Source organism: Vulpes lagopus, chromosome 23 (genome assembly GCF_018345385.1).
Source record: "Vulpes lagopus strain Blue_001 chromosome 23, ASM1834538v1, whole genome shotgun sequence".
In the NCBI taxonomy this organism is placed as follows: domain Eukaryota; kingdom Metazoa; phylum Chordata; class Mammalia; order Carnivora; family Canidae; genus Vulpes; species Vulpes lagopus.
Window position 1 is genome coordinate 59,223,032 of NC_054846.1, and position 21,529 is coordinate 59,244,560.

The 21,529-nt window shown below is 42.9% G+C and overlaps 1 protein-coding gene across 2 annotated transcripts in view; it reads right to left on the minus strand.

The window, feature by feature from the left end:
- MTF1 (metal regulatory transcription factor 1) overlaps positions 1 to 21,529 on the minus strand; it is a 42,419-nt gene that overhangs the window by 19,246 nt on the left and 1,644 nt on the right. For both annotated transcript variants that reach the window (XM_041738309.1, XM_041738308.1), the window contains exons 2-6: positions 20,652 to 21,110; positions 6,542 to 6,780; positions 5,335 to 5,466; positions 3,058 to 3,131; positions 2,260 to 2,396 (exon numbers count right to left, since the gene is read on the minus strand). In XM_041738309.1, the coding sequence (XP_041594243.1) occupies positions 2,260 to 2,396; positions 3,058 to 3,131; positions 5,335 to 5,466; positions 6,542 to 6,780; positions 20,652 to 21,059 (990 nt within the window). In that variant the 5' untranslated portion in view covers positions 21,060 to 21,110. The remainder of the gene's footprint in view (positions 1 to 2,259; positions 2,397 to 3,057; positions 3,132 to 5,334; positions 5,467 to 6,541; positions 6,781 to 20,651; positions 21,111 to 21,529) is intronic.

A 21,529-nucleotide genomic window follows, 5' to 3' on the forward strand; every position in this document is an offset into this window, starting at 1 on the left:
AAAGCTGACACCAGCCTGAACAAAGTATCAGAAGTGATCAGATTCCACATCTATTCTCATGGTAGAGCTGAGACTTTGTTGACAGCCGTAGGGTATGAGGGGGAAAAAAGACGTATCAAGAATGACTCCAAGATTTTTGGCCTGTGCCACTGAAGACACAGAGGTGCCATTTACTAAGGTAGGGACCCACATCCAAGGTGGTTTCCACATATCACATTAGAAAAGACTGAGGATTTCTGGGTTGAAAAAGGAGGTTGAAAATATATCATCTTCCTCAACTTACAGTGCAGCTATGTCCTGATAAACCCATCCTAAGTCAAAAAATACATCGAACACCTCCTTTTCCAAACTTCACAGCTCAGCCCAACCTACCTGAAACGCGCTTAGAACACTTACATTAGCCTATAGTTGGGCAAAATGATTTAACACAAAGATGATTTTATAACAAAATGCTGACTAGCTCATGTAATTAATTGAACACTGTACTGAAAGGGGAAAAAACAGACCAACAGTTGAATGGGTCTGTTGTGTATCAGTTGTTTACCCTTGCTATTGCAGGGCTGATGGGGGGTTATGACTCGTTCCCACTGCCCAGCATCACAAGAGAGGATCATACATATCACATCTCAGCCTTTTGGCTAAGATCAAATGAAGAGAGGATCATACCACCTGCTGTTAGACCGGGAAAAGATTCAAATCAAAATTCAAAGTATGGTTTCTAGTGAATGCATATCATTTTCGCACCCATAAAATCAAATCATTCTAAGTGGGGACTGTCTGTACAAGTGTAGAGTTCAGGAAGAGATCCAGGCTGGAGATCTTTATTTAGGATTCAGAGGCAATCTAGATGGCACTGAAAGCCTGAGACAGGAGAAGCTTCCCACCACTGGGGACTGAGCTGTGAGCTGTGAGAAGACAAGACCTGAGCACCATGCACTGGGCATCCCAGTGCTTAAGGGGCTGTCACCAATTAAAGTGTCCTTGGCTTGTCACATGAATAAGAAGACTGATCATGACTTAATACATGCAGCTTAGTAAGCAAAGACTCTCAGATCTTAGTATTTTTATCTGGCTTTCCAGAAGAAGAAACCAAGGTGCAAAAAAAGCCATCTGCCTAAAGGCATCCATCTGATCGGCAGCGGAGCTCCAGAGGCCACAGCCTTCACAGCTCATGTTATTTTGCCTCTCACAACATAGGGGTCAAGAACCAGGCTCTGGAATCAGACTGCCCTGCCTAAATTAGACTAATTACAAACTCTGGATACTCAGGCAGGTAATTTAATTTCTCCCTATCTCAAAAGTTTCTTTATTGGTAATATGAGGCTAATAATAGCACTGACCTTACATAGCTCTTCTGAGTGAGACAGTCCATATAAAAGCACTTAACATCAAATTTGGCACAAGGTAAACACTCAGTAAGTGTTAGTTATTATTACTAATAATATACATGGGCAGAAATCTGTTGGAAGGGATCTTCTGCTGTTTAAAAATTGGAAACCACAGAATTTAAATACGCTGTCTCTCCCAAAATCGAAATCAGTATTACCTAATGATTCAAAAGGGGGACAGTGAGCTTCAGTTTCTTTATCTTTGAAATAGTAAGATAATAATACTCACTTCCTAGGTTTAAGAAACATACATAAGTGCCCACCACCACAATAGAAGTAAAACCAGTAAATTTCTCCCAGGACCTCTCCAGAACAGAGCTGCAGAGGAGAGGGAGATATGGTGGAGGGACTTGGCAAAGAACAAACTGTCCAAAACTCTGCAGAGGCATGTTCTGTGGTTCAGCACTTCCCACCAGTGCCTCTCAAACCTTCTGGCCTATGGATAATTCAAAAGGGCAAGAAACCTTCCAGACTCTACCTGGTTCTCCAATGACAGATTAAACAGACATGAGAGGCAAAACATTAATCTGTGTTCCAAATGCAACCACAGATGTACATTTCATAAACACAAATGAGAAAATGAGACCCATTTAGAGCATCTGGTTGACCCTCTGGAAACATGTGAGACCTTTGGTTTCAAGGCATACCTGATGGGAAGGAGGCAGAGCTGAATCAAAAGCTGAAGCACAGGGCACGGGCTGAAATTTCTGCTTGCACCACCCCATCACAAAGATACAGATCTTGACCCTGATTTCTTCCCTCTCACTGACAGACACATAGAGAAGACATTTTGCCCTTTTATTTTGATATACAAACAACTGTTGCTGTTCTGTGCTGCCTAGATCAAAACAAGAGACAAAACACTGCGCACCTCTGATCCATTGTGATTTGGAAGTGCATTGTATGAGTGTCCTTTGTTGTCATGACCTTTCATGTGACTTTTGAGACTGTATTGAGTGCTAAATGTTTTCTCACAGCCATTACTGGGGCAGAAGAAGGGTCTTTCACCTGCAAGAATGACAAGTAGTATTAGTATTTCCATAACATTATTTCACTGGATTTAGACACCTACTCTTCCCTAATAGGGGAAGTAAATATTCCTACGAGGGTTCAGGTAATAGTTGTTAAAAGTTGGAAAAATTACATGTTAACTATCTCCATCCTAAACCTTAATGTAGAGCAAAATGGCCTGCTCCTGGCAAGTTTAAAGACAAGAGTAGTTTTTTTTTCCCTCACAGGTTCTTTGAGAATCTCTGTACTGGTTTCATTTCTTTTTTTTTTCTTTCTTTCTTTCTTTCTTTCTTTTTTTTTTTTTTTAAGATTTTATTTATTTATTCATGAGAGACACACAGAGAGAGGCAGAGACATAGGCAGAGGGAGAAGCAGGCTCCCTGAGGAGAGTCTGATGTAGGACTCAATCCCGGGACTCCAGGATCACAACCTAAGCCAAAAGCAGACTCTCAACCACTGAGCCACCCAGGTGCCCCACTGGCTTCATTTCTTAAGGCTGGATTCCTGAGTCCAACTTTTACATCCTTTTACCTCTGAAAGAAACAAATATTATAGGTGAAGGCTACACTGATTTAGGCTTGCTCTCTCCATGAAGCTCTACAGTTCTCCAAAGAAACATAGCTTGATGAAGGTTAAAAAAAAATCAGCTTAAACTCACCAGTATGTGTACGGACGTGAGTTTTAAGGTGGTGGCTTGCTGCAAATGCTTTCCCACAGCCATCATGATCACACCTAAGTAAGTTGTTTAAGCAAAGAGAAACAGCAGTCATTAGGTAAATAGGCCTTTATCTTCAACATCTCTTATAAATACAAGCTCAAACTAAAACAAATGTTCAGAACACTGAGATCTGATTGAGGAAATTGGTTTTAGAGATGGAAAATGAAGACAGGTCATTGAAAAAAGTGACAAATCTGGGAACAGAGGGAACTGATGGTCCAGGATAAATATTTCTTCTCCTACAAGTAAGTCACATGTTGAGAGCTCTGACAATAAGAGCTTAAAAAAAATAAAAAGCTTTTTGATGAATTACTTAACAGAATTCTATTGACAATCAGAGCTGATACAGAAAATCTACTGCCAGTGGAAAACTAGGAATGTCAATAGTGGGTAGAGAAGCTCTCACAAATGCAGGAAGCCTAAATATAACACCAAAACAAAATCACTCCCAACTACATTGGCCATATGATATATAATATATAATGGTTGTAATGACTTATTTATAACCTTCAGTGTCAAGACCCACGTCTCTCTCTTTTACTTTCTTGATAACCAGAGCTGGAAGAAATCTTTCCCTCCTGAGAACTCCTGAGCCATTTATCTAAGTTCTTCTTTTATGGCACCTGTAATTTCCAATATTATTTTATCTCTATGTGTATACATTTGTTATCTGTTCTCCTAGATTATAAACTCTGAAGGGCAGGGTCCATGTAGTCCTTTATATCTGCCGTAGTTCTTGCACATAGCAGGCTTGTAGTTCTTGCATATAGCAGGCTTTCAATAACTATTTATATGAATGAATGCATTTTCTTGTAAACCAAAGTATTTTATTTCTTTAAGTAGAAAGCTTCTCTGGAGCATTTTACTTCTTAATAATACATAATCATTGTGTCTAAAGTCCCATCTAATATTTAAGAAAAATTAGCAGTTTTAATCATCACAAAAATGCATGTGACTGAATAGAAATTAGAGTCCCCTCGACAGCCTTATGGGGTAAAAAGTAACCCAAGCTTCACAGAATCTGGAGAGTAACTAACTAGAATCTAAATACTCTCGCTTTTAGGGATGCCTGGCTGGCTCAACCTGTAGAGCATGCAACTCTTAATCCAGGGTTGTGAATTCAAACCTCATGTTGGGCATACAGCTTACTCACTCATGTACTAATTAATCAAATAAGTAAATACTCTTGCTGTTAGAGGGATTACAATTCAGGAATGAAACTTTAATTTTAGAACACCATTCCATTTAATTGGTATTTAAGAGTGGACTGTCCCTGAAGACAGGGGCACCATCAAAGGATCCTGATAAGGAGATGAGAGACTTGAGAGGGGAAAGGTAGCCCATGTGATGCCATGTATGTAACAGCAGTCTCTTCTGCCACAATTTGGAGACAAGGTTTATGGGCAATTTTTAGTAATACATCTGTATTATATTTAGGGGGAATCCTTACAAACTGATAATCTTATTAAGAAAATGTCATATTAAAAAAGAAAAGAAAATGTCATATAATCATCCCAAACTTGTTTTTGAACCTCTACTGAATGCCCAGAACCATGCCACAAGCTATAAGCAGAGAAGAAGGTAGATTATACAAGTCCTTCCTTGAAAGTTACACATTTATGTGTGGGTACATTCAATATACATATGTGCACACATATGTAGAGACTGAAATATACAGACAAAAATGGATGCTCCTATATGTGTGTGTATACACACGTATTACAAGACAACAACAAGCAACAAAATACCTGCATTCTTATCCCCTCATTTCCCCTCTCATCTCCTCCACTCCCCACCTAGATTTTTAGATTGCTCTCCCTTTTGCTGTGCTCAAAGCTGTGTGGGCACCTCGGTCTCATATACTGTCTGGTTACTTGTGGTTCTTTCTCACTAGACGATGTTCCCGAGAGAAGAGCGTGTCTTAGTATTTCTCTAGCACTGATAAGTGCCTCCCACGTTGAGTTTCAACAAATGCTCATTGAAAAGGGGAAACCCTGCGGCAGAAAGGCCATCATCACAGTCCAAAAGAAGGATGCTCTTAGAATCCGTCATTACTCCTGTGTGGAGTAGTTGGTTGTAGCTATGTTGGGGAGAGCCAACGCTGCCAAAGAACTGACAGGGGCAGTTTTCTTTCTGCTCTGAAAAATGTCAGGGCACATGAAGAGACCCAGCCACACCTGGTCAGTGACAAAGGGAAGGGAAAATTGTGAGACTTACCGAAATGGCTTTTCTCCTGTATGGGTTCGAATGTGCTTCCTCAGATCACTGAGTGTGGTGAAGTACTTGCTGCAGCCTTCAGATTCACAGTTAAACGTTTTCCCTGTGTGAAGCCTCTGATGTGCTTTCAGCCTGCAAGATGTTACACAGAGAAAGTCCCTTTGTCATTTGCATAATGTACTACAGAGCCTCCCCACTCATGTCAGCTTAACGTGCTTCAGGATCCAGGGCATAAGAATTCCATATCCATTATACAGCAGCATCCAAAATTGTTTACTTGAAGAGAAATTCAGAAAAGTGTGTAGCTTAGCAGTAGGAGTGTGACTCTGCAGCCAGACTGCCTGGGACTCAAATCCCGGACCCATTTCCTACTGGATGGGGGGGCCCTGAGCCAGTTACAAAACCTCTCTGTGCTTCCACTTACTTGTCAGCTGCTGTGAGGATTAACACCCAGAATAGTGCTTCACACACAGTAAGAGCTTCTTAAGTGTTAGCTATTGCCGTGTTTGTTACTTTGGACCCAAAGCTGAAGAAGACATGGTTTCCTGATACAAATGGTGTAAAAGGGAACTGGCTAACAAGTGGTAGAAAAAAGTTATCTTCAAAGCGAGAAAGGACCAAAAGTTGACAGAAGCCTCAGTACAGGCCCTGAGCCAAGAGGAGTCAACAGGCCAAGTATTAAAATCCCCAGGCCCATAAAAGCGGTGGTTGCCGTCAAAAAAAAAATAATAATAAAAATAAAATAAAATAAAATAAAATAAAATAAAATAAAATAAAATAAAATAAAATAAAATAAAATAAAATAAATAAAATAAAATAAAATAAAATAAAATAAAATAAAATAAAATAAAATCCCCAGGCTGGTATTTGAACACAAATATATTATAATTTTTAATTAACCCCTTTTATGTCAATTTTTAAGTAATAAGTTCCTCCAGCGAATGTTAAACAGTTGAGCACCGCTGTGCTCTTCATTTATTTAATTATTTTTTATTATTTTTTTAGGTAGGCTCCATGCCCAGCATGGAACCCAGCAGGGGGCTTGAACTCATGGCTCTGAGACCAAGAGGCTCAAGCAACTGAGCCTCCCAGGCGCCCCCTTGCTGTGCCGTTTAAAACCCTGGCAGTACAAATCTGCACAGGGCTAGGGGAGGGCTCTGCAATCACAAGGCCAGGGTCAAAAGCTGGAGAAGAGGCCTGTACACACCTGTACAGAGTGTTGAATGCCTTCTCACAGCCCTGCACGTCGCACTCAAATGGCTTCTCCTTCGTGTGCACTCGCACATGGATCCTGAGGCTGTAGGAGGTGAGGAAGGCCTTGCCGCAGCCCTCCTGATTACAGACAAAGGTGTACTCTCCTCGGTGAGTCTTCTGGTGGGTGCGCAGGTTGCCTGCTGTGCTGTAGGTGCGGGGACAGCCCTCAAAGGTGCACTGGTACCGCTTTACCTGGCAGACAAAGAACACCTCATCAATAGGACAAAAGAGCTGCAGAGCCTGGCTCCCAGGAAATGTACACAACACACAGAGGTTTGTATCATAAACACAAAAAACCACCTCGAACACCAAAGCGGGGAAATCTTCCCATGGATCAAATCATGCCACAACAACAAATAATAAGTCATGGGGATGAGATAAGCTTGTACGCAGATGAATATTCTAAATTAATATAAAAAGGGGTTTTTCAGACTCTGGTATACATCTAGCCTCTAAAGGTGGGCCGCTCATAGTTACCTATACTGAAATAACATTTTGGCTTGTTTTGGGTTTCTTTCTTTTTTTAAAGATTTACTTATTTATTTAAGAAAGAGAGAGACAGACAGACAGTGTATGCGGGGTTGGGAGTGCAGAGTCTTTTTTTTTTTTTTTAATTTTTTTTTTATTATTTATTTATGATAGTCATAGAGAGAGAGAGAGAGGCAGAGACATAGGCAGAGGGAGAAGCAGGCTCCATGCACCGGGAGCCCGACGTGGGATTTGATCCCGGGTCTCCAGGATCGCGCCCTGGGCCAAAGGCAGGCGCCAAACCGCTGCGCCACCCAGGGATCCCAGGGAGTGCAGAGTCTTAAGCAGACTCTGTGATGACTAGAGCCCGATGAGAGGCTCGATCTCATGACCCTGAGATCACCACCTGAACTGAAACCAAGAGTCGGACGCTTAACCAACTACACCACCCAGGCATCCGTTGGCTTTATTTTTTTTTTAATTATTTATTTATTTATTTATTTATTTATTTATTTATTTATTTATGATAGAGAGAGAGAGAGAGAGAGAGGCAGAGACACAGGCAGAGGGAGAAGCAGGCTCCATGCACCGGGAGCCCGATGTGGGATTCGATCCCGGGTCTCCAGGATCGCGCCCTGGGCCAAAGGCAGGCACCAAACTGCTGCGCCACCCAGGGATCCCGGCATCCGTTGGCTTTAAAGCTTGATTAAACACCCTGCCTTGTGGCACCCCACCTTGACTGGAACTGGCCAATGTTAAACTGAGTCTAAAGCATCCTGACATTGATACGCTCGGTCATCATGCAGTATATCCCTAGCATAGTTTCAAGTCTATGAAATAAAAACACTGTATCATGAATTTCTTGGAGTATTTACTAGTATAACAGTTCCCAAAATGCCAGCCTCTTGGTTTCACTTTCACTGCCAAACTTCTTGAGAGGGTAGCATACATGTGTGCCTCCATCTCCTTTGATGCCCACATACTCCTTAACAACTTGGCAAGTGGGTTTCACTGCAGGAAATGATTCTCCTGCACTTCCTGGTGGCCAACCCTTCCATCCTTCTCCATTTGCCTTCACTTGCAAAACTCTCTCATCAGTGATGTACCCCGCCCCCACCGCCAAAAAAAAAAAAAACAAAAAAAAACTTGGCCTTCACAACACAGCAATTCCACAGGGCTCTCTTTATCTTCTTCTCCAAGCTACTCCTTTCCCTTCAATTGATATGTAGGTGTATCCTGGAACTTACCTCCCATCTCTCAACCCCTCCCCTACCTGCCCCAGTGCAGGGGAAGCAGCCTTAGACATAGCAGGAGGAGAATGAATTTCTGGCATTTATGTTCAAGACCTTCCATAAGTCATTTTGCTTCCTTGAACCTCAGTTCTTTACTTCTCAAAGGAGTATTAATAAAGCCTGCCCTGCCTGTCTCAGTGCTGCAGAGTGGAACAAAATGAGATCAAACATTCATGAAAATACGCTTGTAAATGATCTGATACTGTACACACCAGGGCGCTAGTACTGTCTACTCTTCAGCTTTCATGGAACATCTTCATCCTTTGACCCCGACCTTGCTCCAAAGCCTCAGTCCACAACTCCAACTACACTATTAGTGTTCATTCCACATTTACTGAACTATCGGGTCCCAGGCAACAAGCTAGATACCACATCAGATAAACAAGTGAACAAGACAAAAATCTCTGCTTTGGGGGCACCTGGGTGGCTCAGTGGTTGAGCATCTGCCTTCGGCTCAGATCGTGATCCCGGGATTCCGGGATCGAGTCCCACATCGGCTTCCTGCATGGAGCCTGCTTCTTCCTCTGCCTCTGTCTCTGCCTCTCTCTCTGTGCTCTCATGAATAAATTTTAAAAACCTTAAAAAAAAATCTCTGCTTTTAAAAAATGCCAATTTTAAGGAGGTGGATGTGCACAAATTATTATAAACTGTGCTGAGCCTGACAACACATACATGCCCCAGGAGCCTGGGGATATAAAAAAGGGAAATCTAACCCTCCTAGTGAAGGCTCAGAAGCCGAGGTGTTCTCTCTCTCTCTCTCTCTCTCTCTCTTGTTTTTTCACTTGCCTGTTGTTTTAGGGATAAACTGAAAATGTGTTCCTCAGATAAACCAGTGAACCACAAACATACCTGCAGCATGTAAGAGACTAGATGCAGAAGGATCTAGAAAAATAAGGTGAAGCCTCCTTACTCAAGCTATGGAGCAGAGGAATAAGACAACGGAGACTCACCCAATGGGTTTTAACCAAGAGAGCAACATATCAGATCAGCAGTTGAGGAGAGATCCTTCAGGTAGCCTACTAGAGAATGGACTGGAAAGGTAAGAGAACAGAAGAAGGGGTAGAGAGACTAAGAGAAGAGGAACAACAGTCCAGCAGGGACAGGAGAAGAACCTGAACAGGGAAGTGAGAGTGAACTATGAGAGATGAATTCCAGAGAGTGTGGGGATGGGCTAGGGAAACAGGAAGAGAAGCCAAAGAGAATGATGACATAGAAGCCTACAGAAAAAGGATCTCAAGGAAAATGAATGATCAGAATATGAAATGTACAAGAAAACAAGGAACTTGTTTCAGGAGACTCCTGGATTCCCAGCAGCTGGGAACTATTAATGGCTTAGCAAAGCTGGTTTTAATGAACTGCTGGGGCCTGAAGTCTGGATGAAGGTGAATAAACCAAAGGTGAAGTAGAGGCAAAAATGAGAGATGGACAGCAGGAGCAAGAGTGGGCTTCTGAGTTGATGCTTTTTTGAGTAGGGTTTGGCTGAGCATATTTGTAAAGAGAAAGGACCCAGAAAAAAGATTCATTCCAAGAGGAATATAAAGAAAAGGGTGGGCAGCCTGGGTGGCTCAGCGGTTTAGCGCCGCCTGCAGTCCAGGGCCTGATCCTGGGGACCAGGGATCGAGTCCCGTGTCGGGCCCCCTGCATGAAGCCTGCTTCTCCCTCTGCCTGTGTCTCTGCCTCTCTCTCTTTCTCTGTGTCTCTCATAAATAAGTAAATAAAATCTTAAAAAAAATAAAGGGTATTTAAAAAGCTGGTGGAGGGAAAAGCCTCAGGTGGGAAGGGGGACAGGCAGCCTGAGAGCAGAGAGGGACTGAGGTAAGAATGGGTCTACAAGGTTTCTATAACGGGCCAAATTGTGCATATTTAAGGCTTTGTGGGCCATGTAGACTGTTACAACCACTTGACCCTGAAAGTAGCCATCAACAAATATATAAACGGATAAGCCAGGCTGTGCTCCAGAAAAACTATTTATGGACAGGAGGATTTGAATGTCATATCATTTTCATCTATCACGAAATACTATTCTTCTGATTTAAAACAAATCATTTAAAAATGGAAAAACCATTCTACAAATACAGGTATTTGCATGGATTTGACCTGTGGGCCCCAATTTGCCAAACCCTAAAACCTGTGGGTGTGGGGAAGGGAGGAGCCCTAACTCCTCCCATCTCCCCTCCCACTCCTTGTCTCATCTGTCCAACCCCCAGCACAATCTTGCACAAGTGCTCTCTCACTGTTCATTCCGCAGCCTTCCCACTGCTACACAGGAGGTGCTCTGTAAACATCTGCTGCACTGAATTACTACCCATCACTCCAGGCGTTCTCATGTCTCAGGGCCTAGGTCTGAAGCCAATCATTGCCAGATTTGTTCTAAAACAGTATTCTAGGGGAACCTGGGTGGCTCAGTGGCTGCGTGTCTGCCTTTGGCTCAGGGCGTGATCCCAGGGTCCTGGGACTGAGTCTCGCCTCTGCCTATGTCTCTGCCTTTCTCATGAATAAACAAAATCTTTAAAAACAAACAAGCAAATAAATAAAACAGTGTTCTCCACATGCTACCTCTATGCTCAGATGCTAACATCCCTTCGCCTGATACTCAAGATCCCCCCGTAGGTCCTCTTCCACCTTCTACGCTGTTACTCCATCACCAGCCCAACAGCAGGCTCTGCTAAGCCTACAGGCAACAGGACTCCTTCCCTAATTGCCACACTGAATCCCTACTTGCCTGCCTCTGCTCTTTCCATTCTTTCTGCTGGAAATGCCTGATTCCTTCTCTGCTTTTCTGAGTCTCTCTCTCTTCCTTCCACTCAAGCCTCACTACCTCCCCAAGGCACTCCACAATCAACACACATCTAAGTGACAGTGCCCTTCTCTGAATTCCAATATTTAACTCTACCACTCATTTGGCACTTAGCCTATGTTGTTAATTATCCTCTCGTGCATATATCCTGGTTTCCTATCAAGACTAAAAACCTCTTTGGTTAGGGCAGGCAGAGATTTCAACACAGTCACTGACCAGGAAAGAGAAGCGGGACTGTGGCTGCTGCAATAGAGCAGCAGCATGTCTCAATCAGAGCGCTTCAACAATGGCAGCTGATAAGAGCAGACTCTCATTCTTAAGATGAGACAGCAGTTGATACCTTTATAAGGAACAGTGCAATCAATCATTAACTACCCCTTCCTGTCTCCTTGCCCGACCAACCTCTACCCCACCCCACCTCCCACCCCCCCACCCCCGCCCCATCCAGGTTTTTCACTTAGCCAACTCAAGCTTCCATTTAAAAGCTCCTTCCTTGAGGAACTGTTTTATATCATTACCTCTTTAGTTGGTAGGCACAGTGGTAGCCAGAAAACACAAAGCACTAAATGAATACTTGTTGAGCTAAATGAATGAATGGCTGCTCTCCTGGTAGACTGTAGGCTCCATAAGAACAGGGCCCATGTCTGTCTTGGTCACAGCTCAGAGGCTAGCCTCGTGGAAGAGTGGCAGCACATTCATATTTGCTGAAGGAATGATTGTACAAACAAAACCAAGCCAGCAGGACTTAATGCTGAGGAACACAGTGACAAGGGTGACAAGCGACAAAGGAAGGATGGTCAATTAGGTCAAATGTAGCAGAGATAACTACTGAAGCATTTCTTGGGTTTGGCTGATTCATCAGATCATAAGCCTCCCAGCAAGATTAGCTTCACTGGAAGGGTAAGAACAGAAGCCAGAATATAACAGGCTGAGAAGTTGGAGAAAAGCAAGGAACTGAAGACCACTCTTTCAAGGAACTTGGCTGAGAAGAGGGAGAGAGGAGAGAAAGTTAGGAGAGGATACAAACTGGGGAAGGTATTTGTGTTTAAAATGGGGGGAGAAAAATAATAACAAAATAAAGGTGGGGGAGACAGTGGGGGTGCCTAGATGGCTCAGTTGGTTGAGTGTCTGCCTTCAGCTTAGGTCATAATTCCAGGGTCCTAGGGTCCAGCAGATTCAGGCTCCCTGCTCAGCAGGGAGCCGGCTTCTCCCTCTCCCTCTGCCCATCCTCTCCACTTGTGAGGTCTCTCTCTCAAATAAATAAATAGATTTTTTTTTAATGTTTTAAAAAGGTGGAGGAGACAGGTTGACTGTCAGAGTCAATGCCTGCCCCCCAATAATGTACTGAATAGACAAGTAATCTCTCACCCCATCAAGAGGGAAGCAGTAAATGGAAGTCATCATTCTGAATCTTTCAGAATCGTTTTTAAATAGCACCAAATCTCACAAAAGGGAAAACTAAACCTCCTCAAACTGGATCCGAACAGGAAGTTGCAAAAAACACATAAGTTTTCATGGTTACAGAGAAGAGGTATTGCAACACGTGGTACATTTAAATACAAGTAAGGTTTATCATGCTTTCAAAAAATTATGTCGCAGGGATTATATTGTCCAAGGTGCTAGGCAGAGGGAAAAAATAGTCCCTGCTCTTTAGAAGCCCAACGTGAAGAGGAGAATCAAACAAAGAGACAGAAAAGACCCAAAATGAGAAGTTGTGCTGATAATGGAGGTGAGAATAGAAGTACAGGGAAAAAGCATCTAATTTAGATGTGGGGACCATTGAGAAAGACTTCTCAAAGGAGGTTATGCTCAAGCTGAATCTAAAGAACCTGTGAAAGAGGTGACACATAATTCGCCTCTCAAAATTAACTAACTAACGTTATGTATAATATGAACATAATTCACTGCCGATTCCACTGGATAATAAAGTATGCATTTCTCTAAAAGAGCTTCAGAATCGCATTCCTTTAACTTTCCTGTGCAGCAGATAGGTGGCCTCTAACACTTGTCGATTCCCAGGGTAAGGAGCACGGAGGGGGTGCAGGGTAGGCTCACTGAGGATGGAGTGTAATAATGGTCAAGAAGCATGAGCTTTCAGAGAACTGCTATTGGTTTGCAAGGTGTTCTGGGTAATTCTAGAGTAGAGAAATCGTTAACAAAGATGACTGCCTGGTTAAGCCAACAGAGTCAGAGAAGGAAAGGTAAACGAGACAAGCAAAAATGAGAAAACTAAACACTGGGCTGCAGGAGATAAAAGCTCAAAAAAATTTTCAGGGAAGAGAAAAGGCTGGGTTTCTGCTGGAGGAAAAAGACAATGAGAGACCAAGAGAACTAGATTTGACCCTCCTCACTGGCCCTATACTCAGTGAGGAAAGGAAGTCTCTGGTCCTGAGGATCCGGCACAGGAACGAACATTCTCACAAGTCAAGCACTGGCCAAGCCAAGAGAGCTGTGGGAGTTGCCCATTCCTGCCCAACACTGGGGACCTCCTCCCCGATCCCAGCTCTGTTCCCAGGCTTGCACGGATCTCACTTCTACTCTACAATGTGCAACCACAGGACTCAAAGTGGACGTTTAAGAGCTCTGCATGACTTCATTCCTTCATCGGGCCTCCCACTGCCCACCACCGGAGCTGGAGTCACACAGTGCTACCCACACCTCAGCCTTTTACCCTCGCAGAACTGACGCCGTCCTGCTGCCCCTCTCCACAGCTCACAGGCGTGCCGGGTGAGTCTCCCCTCTGTCTTTACAAAGGTGGCGTGTTACGTTAGAACAGCATAGGCTTTGGCATCCAGAACATCCTCGGTTCAAACCTCATTTCTACCACGTACTGATTGTATGTATGTTTCTAAGCCTGTTTTCTTCATCTGTAAAATGAGGGCTAAGAGTACCTGTTTCATGGATTGTTACGAAGATTAAACACACAGCTACATTGAAGCCCTTGACACAGTGACCAGTACGCAGCAGGCGCTCAGCAGATGCTACCGGCCTTGCCCTCTCACCACTCAGCATATCTGGAGTCCTCATTCTTTAGCTCTAAGGGCCCTCAAGCTCTTAAAATAAGTCATGGGGATGCAGCCTCAGCATGGTGACTACAGTTAACTGTGTCATACTACATATCTGGCAACTGCTAAGAGAGTAGGTCTTAAAACATCTCATCATAAGAAAAAAAAACTGCAACTATGTGTCTTGATTATGTTAACTAGACTTACTGTGGTGATGATTTCACAATGTACACAAATACTGAATCATTATGTTGTAAGTCTGAAACTAATATAATGCTACATGTTGATTATCTCTCAGTAAGAGAGGTGGTTTTTTTTTTAAACGCATCCTCAGCTTTGCTGGCTGTTCCAGCTGCCCACCCATGGAAGTAACTTTCAGTGGCCAGGTGCTAAGGAAGTCAAAGGGAGCAGATAACCCGTGGCAAGGGCTGGTGTTCACAGAACCCCACAGAAGGACTACAAACATGCTGTCCTGATTACAAAGGGTGGTTCACATTCCATAGTGATATGAATACAACAGCTCAGCTACCTAGGGGTTACTGGGGCTTCTGCAGGCTGTCCTGGAATCCAACCACAATTTAGAACCATGTTCTAAGGAGAAAATGCTTCCCAAAGAGTTCCTAACAAAGGCCATTTTAACCTCTTCTTAAACAAATTACCCCAAACCTCCTTCAAGAACCATGTGGGCCGAGGAGGTACAGAAAGGAAATGAGCATTCACTGAACCACCATGATGAACCAGACACTGTGCTAAATGTTTTATGCACATACTGTTGTATATTTATGTCTGAATAAATTTCATTTAATCTTCGCAAAATGCAATGGGATATTTTTATTTCAATTTCACAAAAGAGGAAACAGAGCAGCTTGCCCAAGGCCACACAGAACAAAGATGGAACCTAGGTCTAAATTATCCCTTTGCACATCACAGAAGAAACAATTTCAAGAATAGGCTTGATTTAAATAAGAGAAAAACATTAAAATTTTGGCTTTTTCTCCAATATCCCACACTACCAAAATGTTAACAATATCCAACAGGTACAGCTTATACAGAATGTAAATTTGAGACCTGTTATTCCTGCAATACCATGCTGTAAAACCAGTATGTTCACAAAACCACTCCGTCCTTTTTCCAGGCCAGGGAGCCTTCATGATGGAAGTGCTGACGGCTACGGAGAGGTACTAACACACATGCAGGCAGGCAGAGAAGTGCATAAATGGCTTCTCCCAGTGGTAAATGGAAAATGCTTCCTGCCCTGGGTTCCTACAGACCCTGCACATACAGCCTCTTGCAGTCTCCCTGCTGGAGTCCCAGCCCATCAGGGAAGAGACTATTTCTTTGTCCTTTCTGAGAGCTACAAAAGTAGATACTCGGTAAGTAAAAGCTTGTGGAAAAAGAGTGAATGGATCCTCAACACTAGAATTTCAAACAGCAACAGTCCTAGTTCTGAATGGCAATTCCGTGGGAGTTCAGAAGGGAGCCTGGGAAGAAATGTAATCACAGTATGCAAAGGCTAAAAGCAAGTAGTTCCCCTCTGGGAGACTCAGCAATATCCAGGTTTGTCGAGAGTGGATCATTCCACTGCCTGAGGGGCTGATAACGAGGAACGAAATTGGAACGAGGTCTCCCAAAGTAAAGGATGTACTGCAAAACACTAGAGTCAAATTTTTCCCTTTATTCTTATACTTCAAATTTGTTACACAAGGGGGAAAACCCCCCACAAAACTCCTCTTGGAGTGTCACTGACTAATATAGCAAGCTGCCTAATTCACAAAGCATCTCTATAACTGTGCTTCTTGGGTGAAAAAAAAAAGATTCTTTTCCAATCAACGCACCAGAATACTATGGCACATCATGAAGAACACATCTGGCATGGGGTTCCTGGCTTTCTTCATACTCCTTGGCCAACTACTGAGCGGAGAAGTGGCAGGGTCAGTTAGTCACAAGGGGTACATTACGTTCACCAGTGTGGTTCGTACAGAGGTGGATAGACAGGTAACTAGACAGACCCAGCAGGTTCTCAGGAAGGTATGGATGCAGGAAAGCTTGGGAAACCATGGACTACGTGAACTGACTAAAGGAAACACAGCTGCTCAGAAACCCAGAGTAGGACATTAAAGGAGCAACCCTCTTTAGACTGCTGATCTTGCAAAGAATGGCACATATTTTGACTGGCGATTTCTCAAAGCTACCAGCAGCTGGATGGTGGTAAGACAGCAAGTGTGAGAATCAGATACATGAAATTAGAGTCAGAATCACCAGTCGCTCTGTGGGAGGAGAAGACAGTATCTGTAGCAAGATTCTGGTTGGTTAATTTTTACGCAAGACAAGCAACAAAGGAAAAAAGTGAAGTAATAAGTAAGCCAACTACACGCTATAGGAAACAATAGAACGATCTAGGGTAAACAGGAAAATCAGGCTAAAATCTGACTCAGAAAATAAGCTGCTTGGGAAGCCAAGAAGACTAACTAGTTATCAAATGATTTAATTTCTCAAGAGTAACATCTGGACATGGAGATGGAGGAAAAAGACTAAGTCTTTTTTTTTTTTTTTAAGGGGAAAAAAGGGGGACACAGGAATCATGAAAGGTATTATCAAACAGTCATAAACATTGGCCTCTTCAGGCCAATTAAAGTGCTTCCCTCCACCCCAATCACTGTCAAAGCAAAAGCTAAGGTAAGATGGTGCCTCAGGAAGGCAAGTCTCCTGAATGCTTGGTCACTAAGCAACATGTTCAAAGATCTGAAGACATGAATAGTAAACCAGGCTTGCAAGTACAGTCCCCAACTTACGATGGTTCAACTGTATGGTGGTAAAGAAAAGAAGTAATACACATCCAGGAGAGACTAGACTTCAAATTTTGAATTTGGATCTCTCTCTGGACTGGCAACATGACGTAGGGTACTTTCTCATGATGCTGGGCAGTAGCAGCAAGCCACAGCTCCCAGGCATCCCCGTGTCACCACGAAGGTAAACAAGTGATACACTTCCAGCCATTCTGTACCAATACAGCCATTCTGTTTGTCACTTTCAGCACAATATCCAATCAATTACATAAGCTGGTCAACACTTTATTATAAAACTGGCTTTGTGTCAGATGATTTTGCCCAACTACTGGCTAATGTAAGAGTTCTGAGTATGTTTAAGGCAGGCTTGGCTAAGCTACGAGATCTGGAGGTTAGGGATCTTTGACGTACTTCCCATGTTTTCAACTTCTAATGGGTTTATCAGGACATAACCACATCATGAGTCAAGGAAGATCCGGAGCACAGAGTGGCAAAGTGACAGCTCATATAGGTGATTGCATAATCATTCCCTCCCTACCATCTCCTCCTTTCCTGCCTAGATCAGCATTTCCCAAAATGTGTTCCACAAAATACCAACCCTGGAAATGAGACCTGAAAATGGTTTCCCAAGTTCAAAATATTTGGAGAAGTCTGCATCTCCTTACTTCGAAGGTATCAGCACATCAAAAGCTCTGAGAAATTCTGTAATAAACCTCTATCTCCATTCAACTTAATGTTTCCCCAACATTTGCTTTCAAAACACTTTCACATAGTAATCATTAACTGAAGATGGCCTTAAGTTTAGGCTCTAAGCCATATTCACATTTTCTGTGCTAAAGAAATGATTCAACCCTCTTGAGCTGCTACTACATCATTACTCTTCTTCCTCCAAACACCATAGTAGAAACACACACACAACTTGACACTTCCTGCCTCTGGTTTCCTCACCACCCACTCACTTCTCCACCACTGGAAATCTGGCTTTGGCCCTCAGTGCTCTACAGAAAGTCTTCTCACAGTGTGATCAAAGGCACAGATAGTAAAACCAATGGCTTCCTTCGGGGTCCTCAATCCGTCTACAGGATCACAGAGGAACAGTCATGCTTTTGACACACTTCCCTTGCCTTCCACAACACCACATTCCACACATCTCTTTGACTATGTGATCTTTGGTTCTTCTTTCTCTTTTTAGCGTTTATATTCTCAGACCAACTCTGACCCCTTGAGTAAGCTGCCCATGGTTTGAACCTTTCAGGAATCCTGAACCATTTCCTTGACTGAATTCAGATCCACATTTCCAAATGGGTTTCTCAACCTGTTCACTTTACTTTCCCTCCAGGGCTACACATTCACTATTTTCCAAACAAGCTCACCAGTTGCCCCACCAAACTTTCTCCTCATCCTGATTCCTCCTATGGACTCACCGTTCCTAAATGGTGGGGTGGACAGCAGGCCGCCACTTTCTCCTCAGCTTGACAGGCACCCTGAACAGGCCTCTGTTAAAGTACCCATCACAGTGTACTCTAACTACTCAAAATGCTTCCTGGTCTTGAAGCTCTATCAATCATCTGTGTGGCCCCTGAGCTAAGAGAGAGAAGAAACCCGACATACTCGGAAAAATGGATGAATTCTTTGAATCATACTAAATCCATGGCTCATTCTTCAGATGCCAGTAATATACAAAGTTCTCTTATACCTTCACAAAAGCTCTGGATTCTATTTACAAGGCCATTATCCTTCTTCGGACTCAAATGAAACCCCAAATCTAAACTACAACTACCTCCTAACTGGGCAATCAAGCTACCACTGTTACCAGAGCAGTATTTCTAAAATGCTACTCGAACCACATCACTCCTTGGCTTAGACACTTTCAACGGTTTCCCACTATTTCCAGAAAATAGTCCAAACCCCTTAGCACATTATCACTGCCTTCCACATCTGGATCTCCTCTGCCTTTCCATCCTTATTTTCAACTACTCCTTAAGCTCCCTCTGTTCTAGTCTAGGGCTAGGCACACTCCGGCCAGTGGGTCAAATCTAGCCCATTGCCTGTTTTGTAAATAAAGTTTTACTGGAAAACGGCCAGTCAACATTTTGGGCCAGATAATTCTTTGTTGCAGGTGGCTGTCCTGTGCCTTGCTGAATGTTTAATAGGATCACTGGCCTCTACCCCCTGGATTCCAGTAGCATTTCCCCAGTGACAACCAAAAATGGCTCTATACATTACCGTCTTATGGGGAACAAAACTGCCCCCAGTTAAGAATCACTATTCTAGAGGTTTCCAAGTACAAGATCAGAGTAAGTATGATGTCATTGCTAACAAAATACAAACTATACGGCAATTGTAGTATAGTGTCTAGATTAAGAGATAAGATTTGCACAGTGTTCAGTGCTGGCTGCCTCACACTTGGGAGACTGTGCTCAACTGTAAATTTTAAGAAGACTTTGGATAACTGGAATTCATATAATCCAAGGTGGCCAGACAGATGAGAAACTGGTGAAGAAAAAAAAAAGGAAACCGGTGAAGAATGTCACAGAGAAACACTTATGTAAATCAAGGTGTTCAGCCTATACAAGAGAAGATAAAGAAAGCTGTGATCTTTAAATATCTGTTGGTCTATCCTCCTGTGAGAAGAAGGTTTAACTTGCTCAGGGAGGCAGAACTAGAGCCGATGGGCAGCAGCTACAGGAAAGCAGGTTTCTGGCTCTATACAAGTAAAAGCTTTCTAACAATCAGAGCGGGCCAACAAATGCACGAGGCTGAGCAGTGAAACCCTGTGCTCTCATCATTTTGCAAGCGTTCAAGCAGAGACCACATGACCTGATGTCAGAGATGCTGTAGAGAAATTCCTGCCTGAGGTGAGAGGTAGGACGAGATGGTTTCTCTCAGGTTGCTTCCAGCTCTGAGAGTCTATGGCTAGCAGTGGAAAAGCCATATGGTATGAATAATAAAAGTCTCCAATTCCAAGCCCTTAATTACAGCATAAGAGAAAAATATCTTGCTAAATGATTTACCCTATGTCTGTTTGGTAACGTTTTTACGTTTAGTTCCTGACACAGCAACTACCAGTGATCTGTCTTTTCTAATTGACCTATAATTGGTTCCTAGATAATGTCTATCACTACCTTTAAACCATATCTTTCATTCTGCTAACGATCATCACAAGTACAATTTGTACAATGCTTTACAGTGTTCCAACCATCGTGACATACATTACCTTCCTCACAGTAGCTAATATGAGCATGAAAACTTATTTTAGATAACCTACTCTCATTTACTGTCTCTTGCCTGAGTTTCTTACAAAAGCGAAGCCTTATTATCCATCAAATATTCACCACAAAAATAAAGCATATTCTAGCAGATACTCATCTCCAAAACAAATCATTTATACACACCCCAGAGATAAGCCAAATCTAGTTCTTTCAGCATCTGAAACATGGACTTACCTCAGTGACATTTCTATTTTATTTCTGATTTGGGGAGGAAAATTTGAAACCTTATCATTTATCTTTCCCAAATTTCAATGTGGCCATACAAACTAAAAGCTCCAGGAAGCAGTCACAACAAAACGTGAAGCATACATGTTGTTGACACACAAAGCCACTGCAGGTCCCCATTCCAGGGATCCTTCATCCCCCAGCTACAAGTGCCAACACGAGTTGTGCAAGGATTTTTCTCCAAAGCGAACTGGGCCCCCACCCATTGCTTTACTTACTTCTTTACGTTTTGTTTCTGGACATTCCGACTGCAGAGTGAGAGTTGCACCTTCAATATTTCTTGGCATCGGTGTGGAACCAGGGTTTATTGTTAAGTGAATCTGATCTGGTGAGATAATGTGTTGCACATAACCCTGGGACATTGCTTCATGATCTATTAGGTGAAAGGCCTCTTCACCCCCTACTAGAAAAGGCAAGTGTTCTCCACACTGTCCATCATCATCTTCATCCTCCAAAGTGCCGGGGTCCTGCTCAATGAGAACAGTGGTCCTATCATAAACAGTTCCAGATGAGGAAGGCACCAGTCCGTTTTTATCCACAAACCTGAGCATCTTGTCATCGGGGCTCAGCTCATCTTCCTCTGCCTCAAAGTAGATGATGTTGTTGTCTGGACTGTGTTCCCCCATGGTTCGATCGTGCTCAGCCCAATTGTGAGAAATGGAAAGGTAATGACCTGTCTGCAACAGGACAAAGCTAGAGTTAGAGCCAAACTCAGGGACGTCCTCGGTGACCACAGGGCTCATTTTCCCCCTTGCCTGAAGGACAAAATTAATGAAAATCCTCTTCCCTGGGAATAATTTCTTTTTTTTTAAGTTTAATTTTGAAACCATCAAGTCATTTTAAAATAAAAGCAATACCTTTTAAAAACAAAAAACAAAACTGGCACCGAAGAAATAAGTAGCAGTTCTTAAGACCTTCCAAATATGCCTTATTACCAAACAACACCTAAAGGGGATAAAAGGGCAAACTCCTTCAAGGTCATTTTAAAGTCTTAAAGCTTAAACATCAAAGTTGTTTTAAGTCATAAAAGTAAGAAAACCCCACTCAAATATCCCCCAAATCAGACCATGGGACAGAGTAATCTATTGTGCAAGCA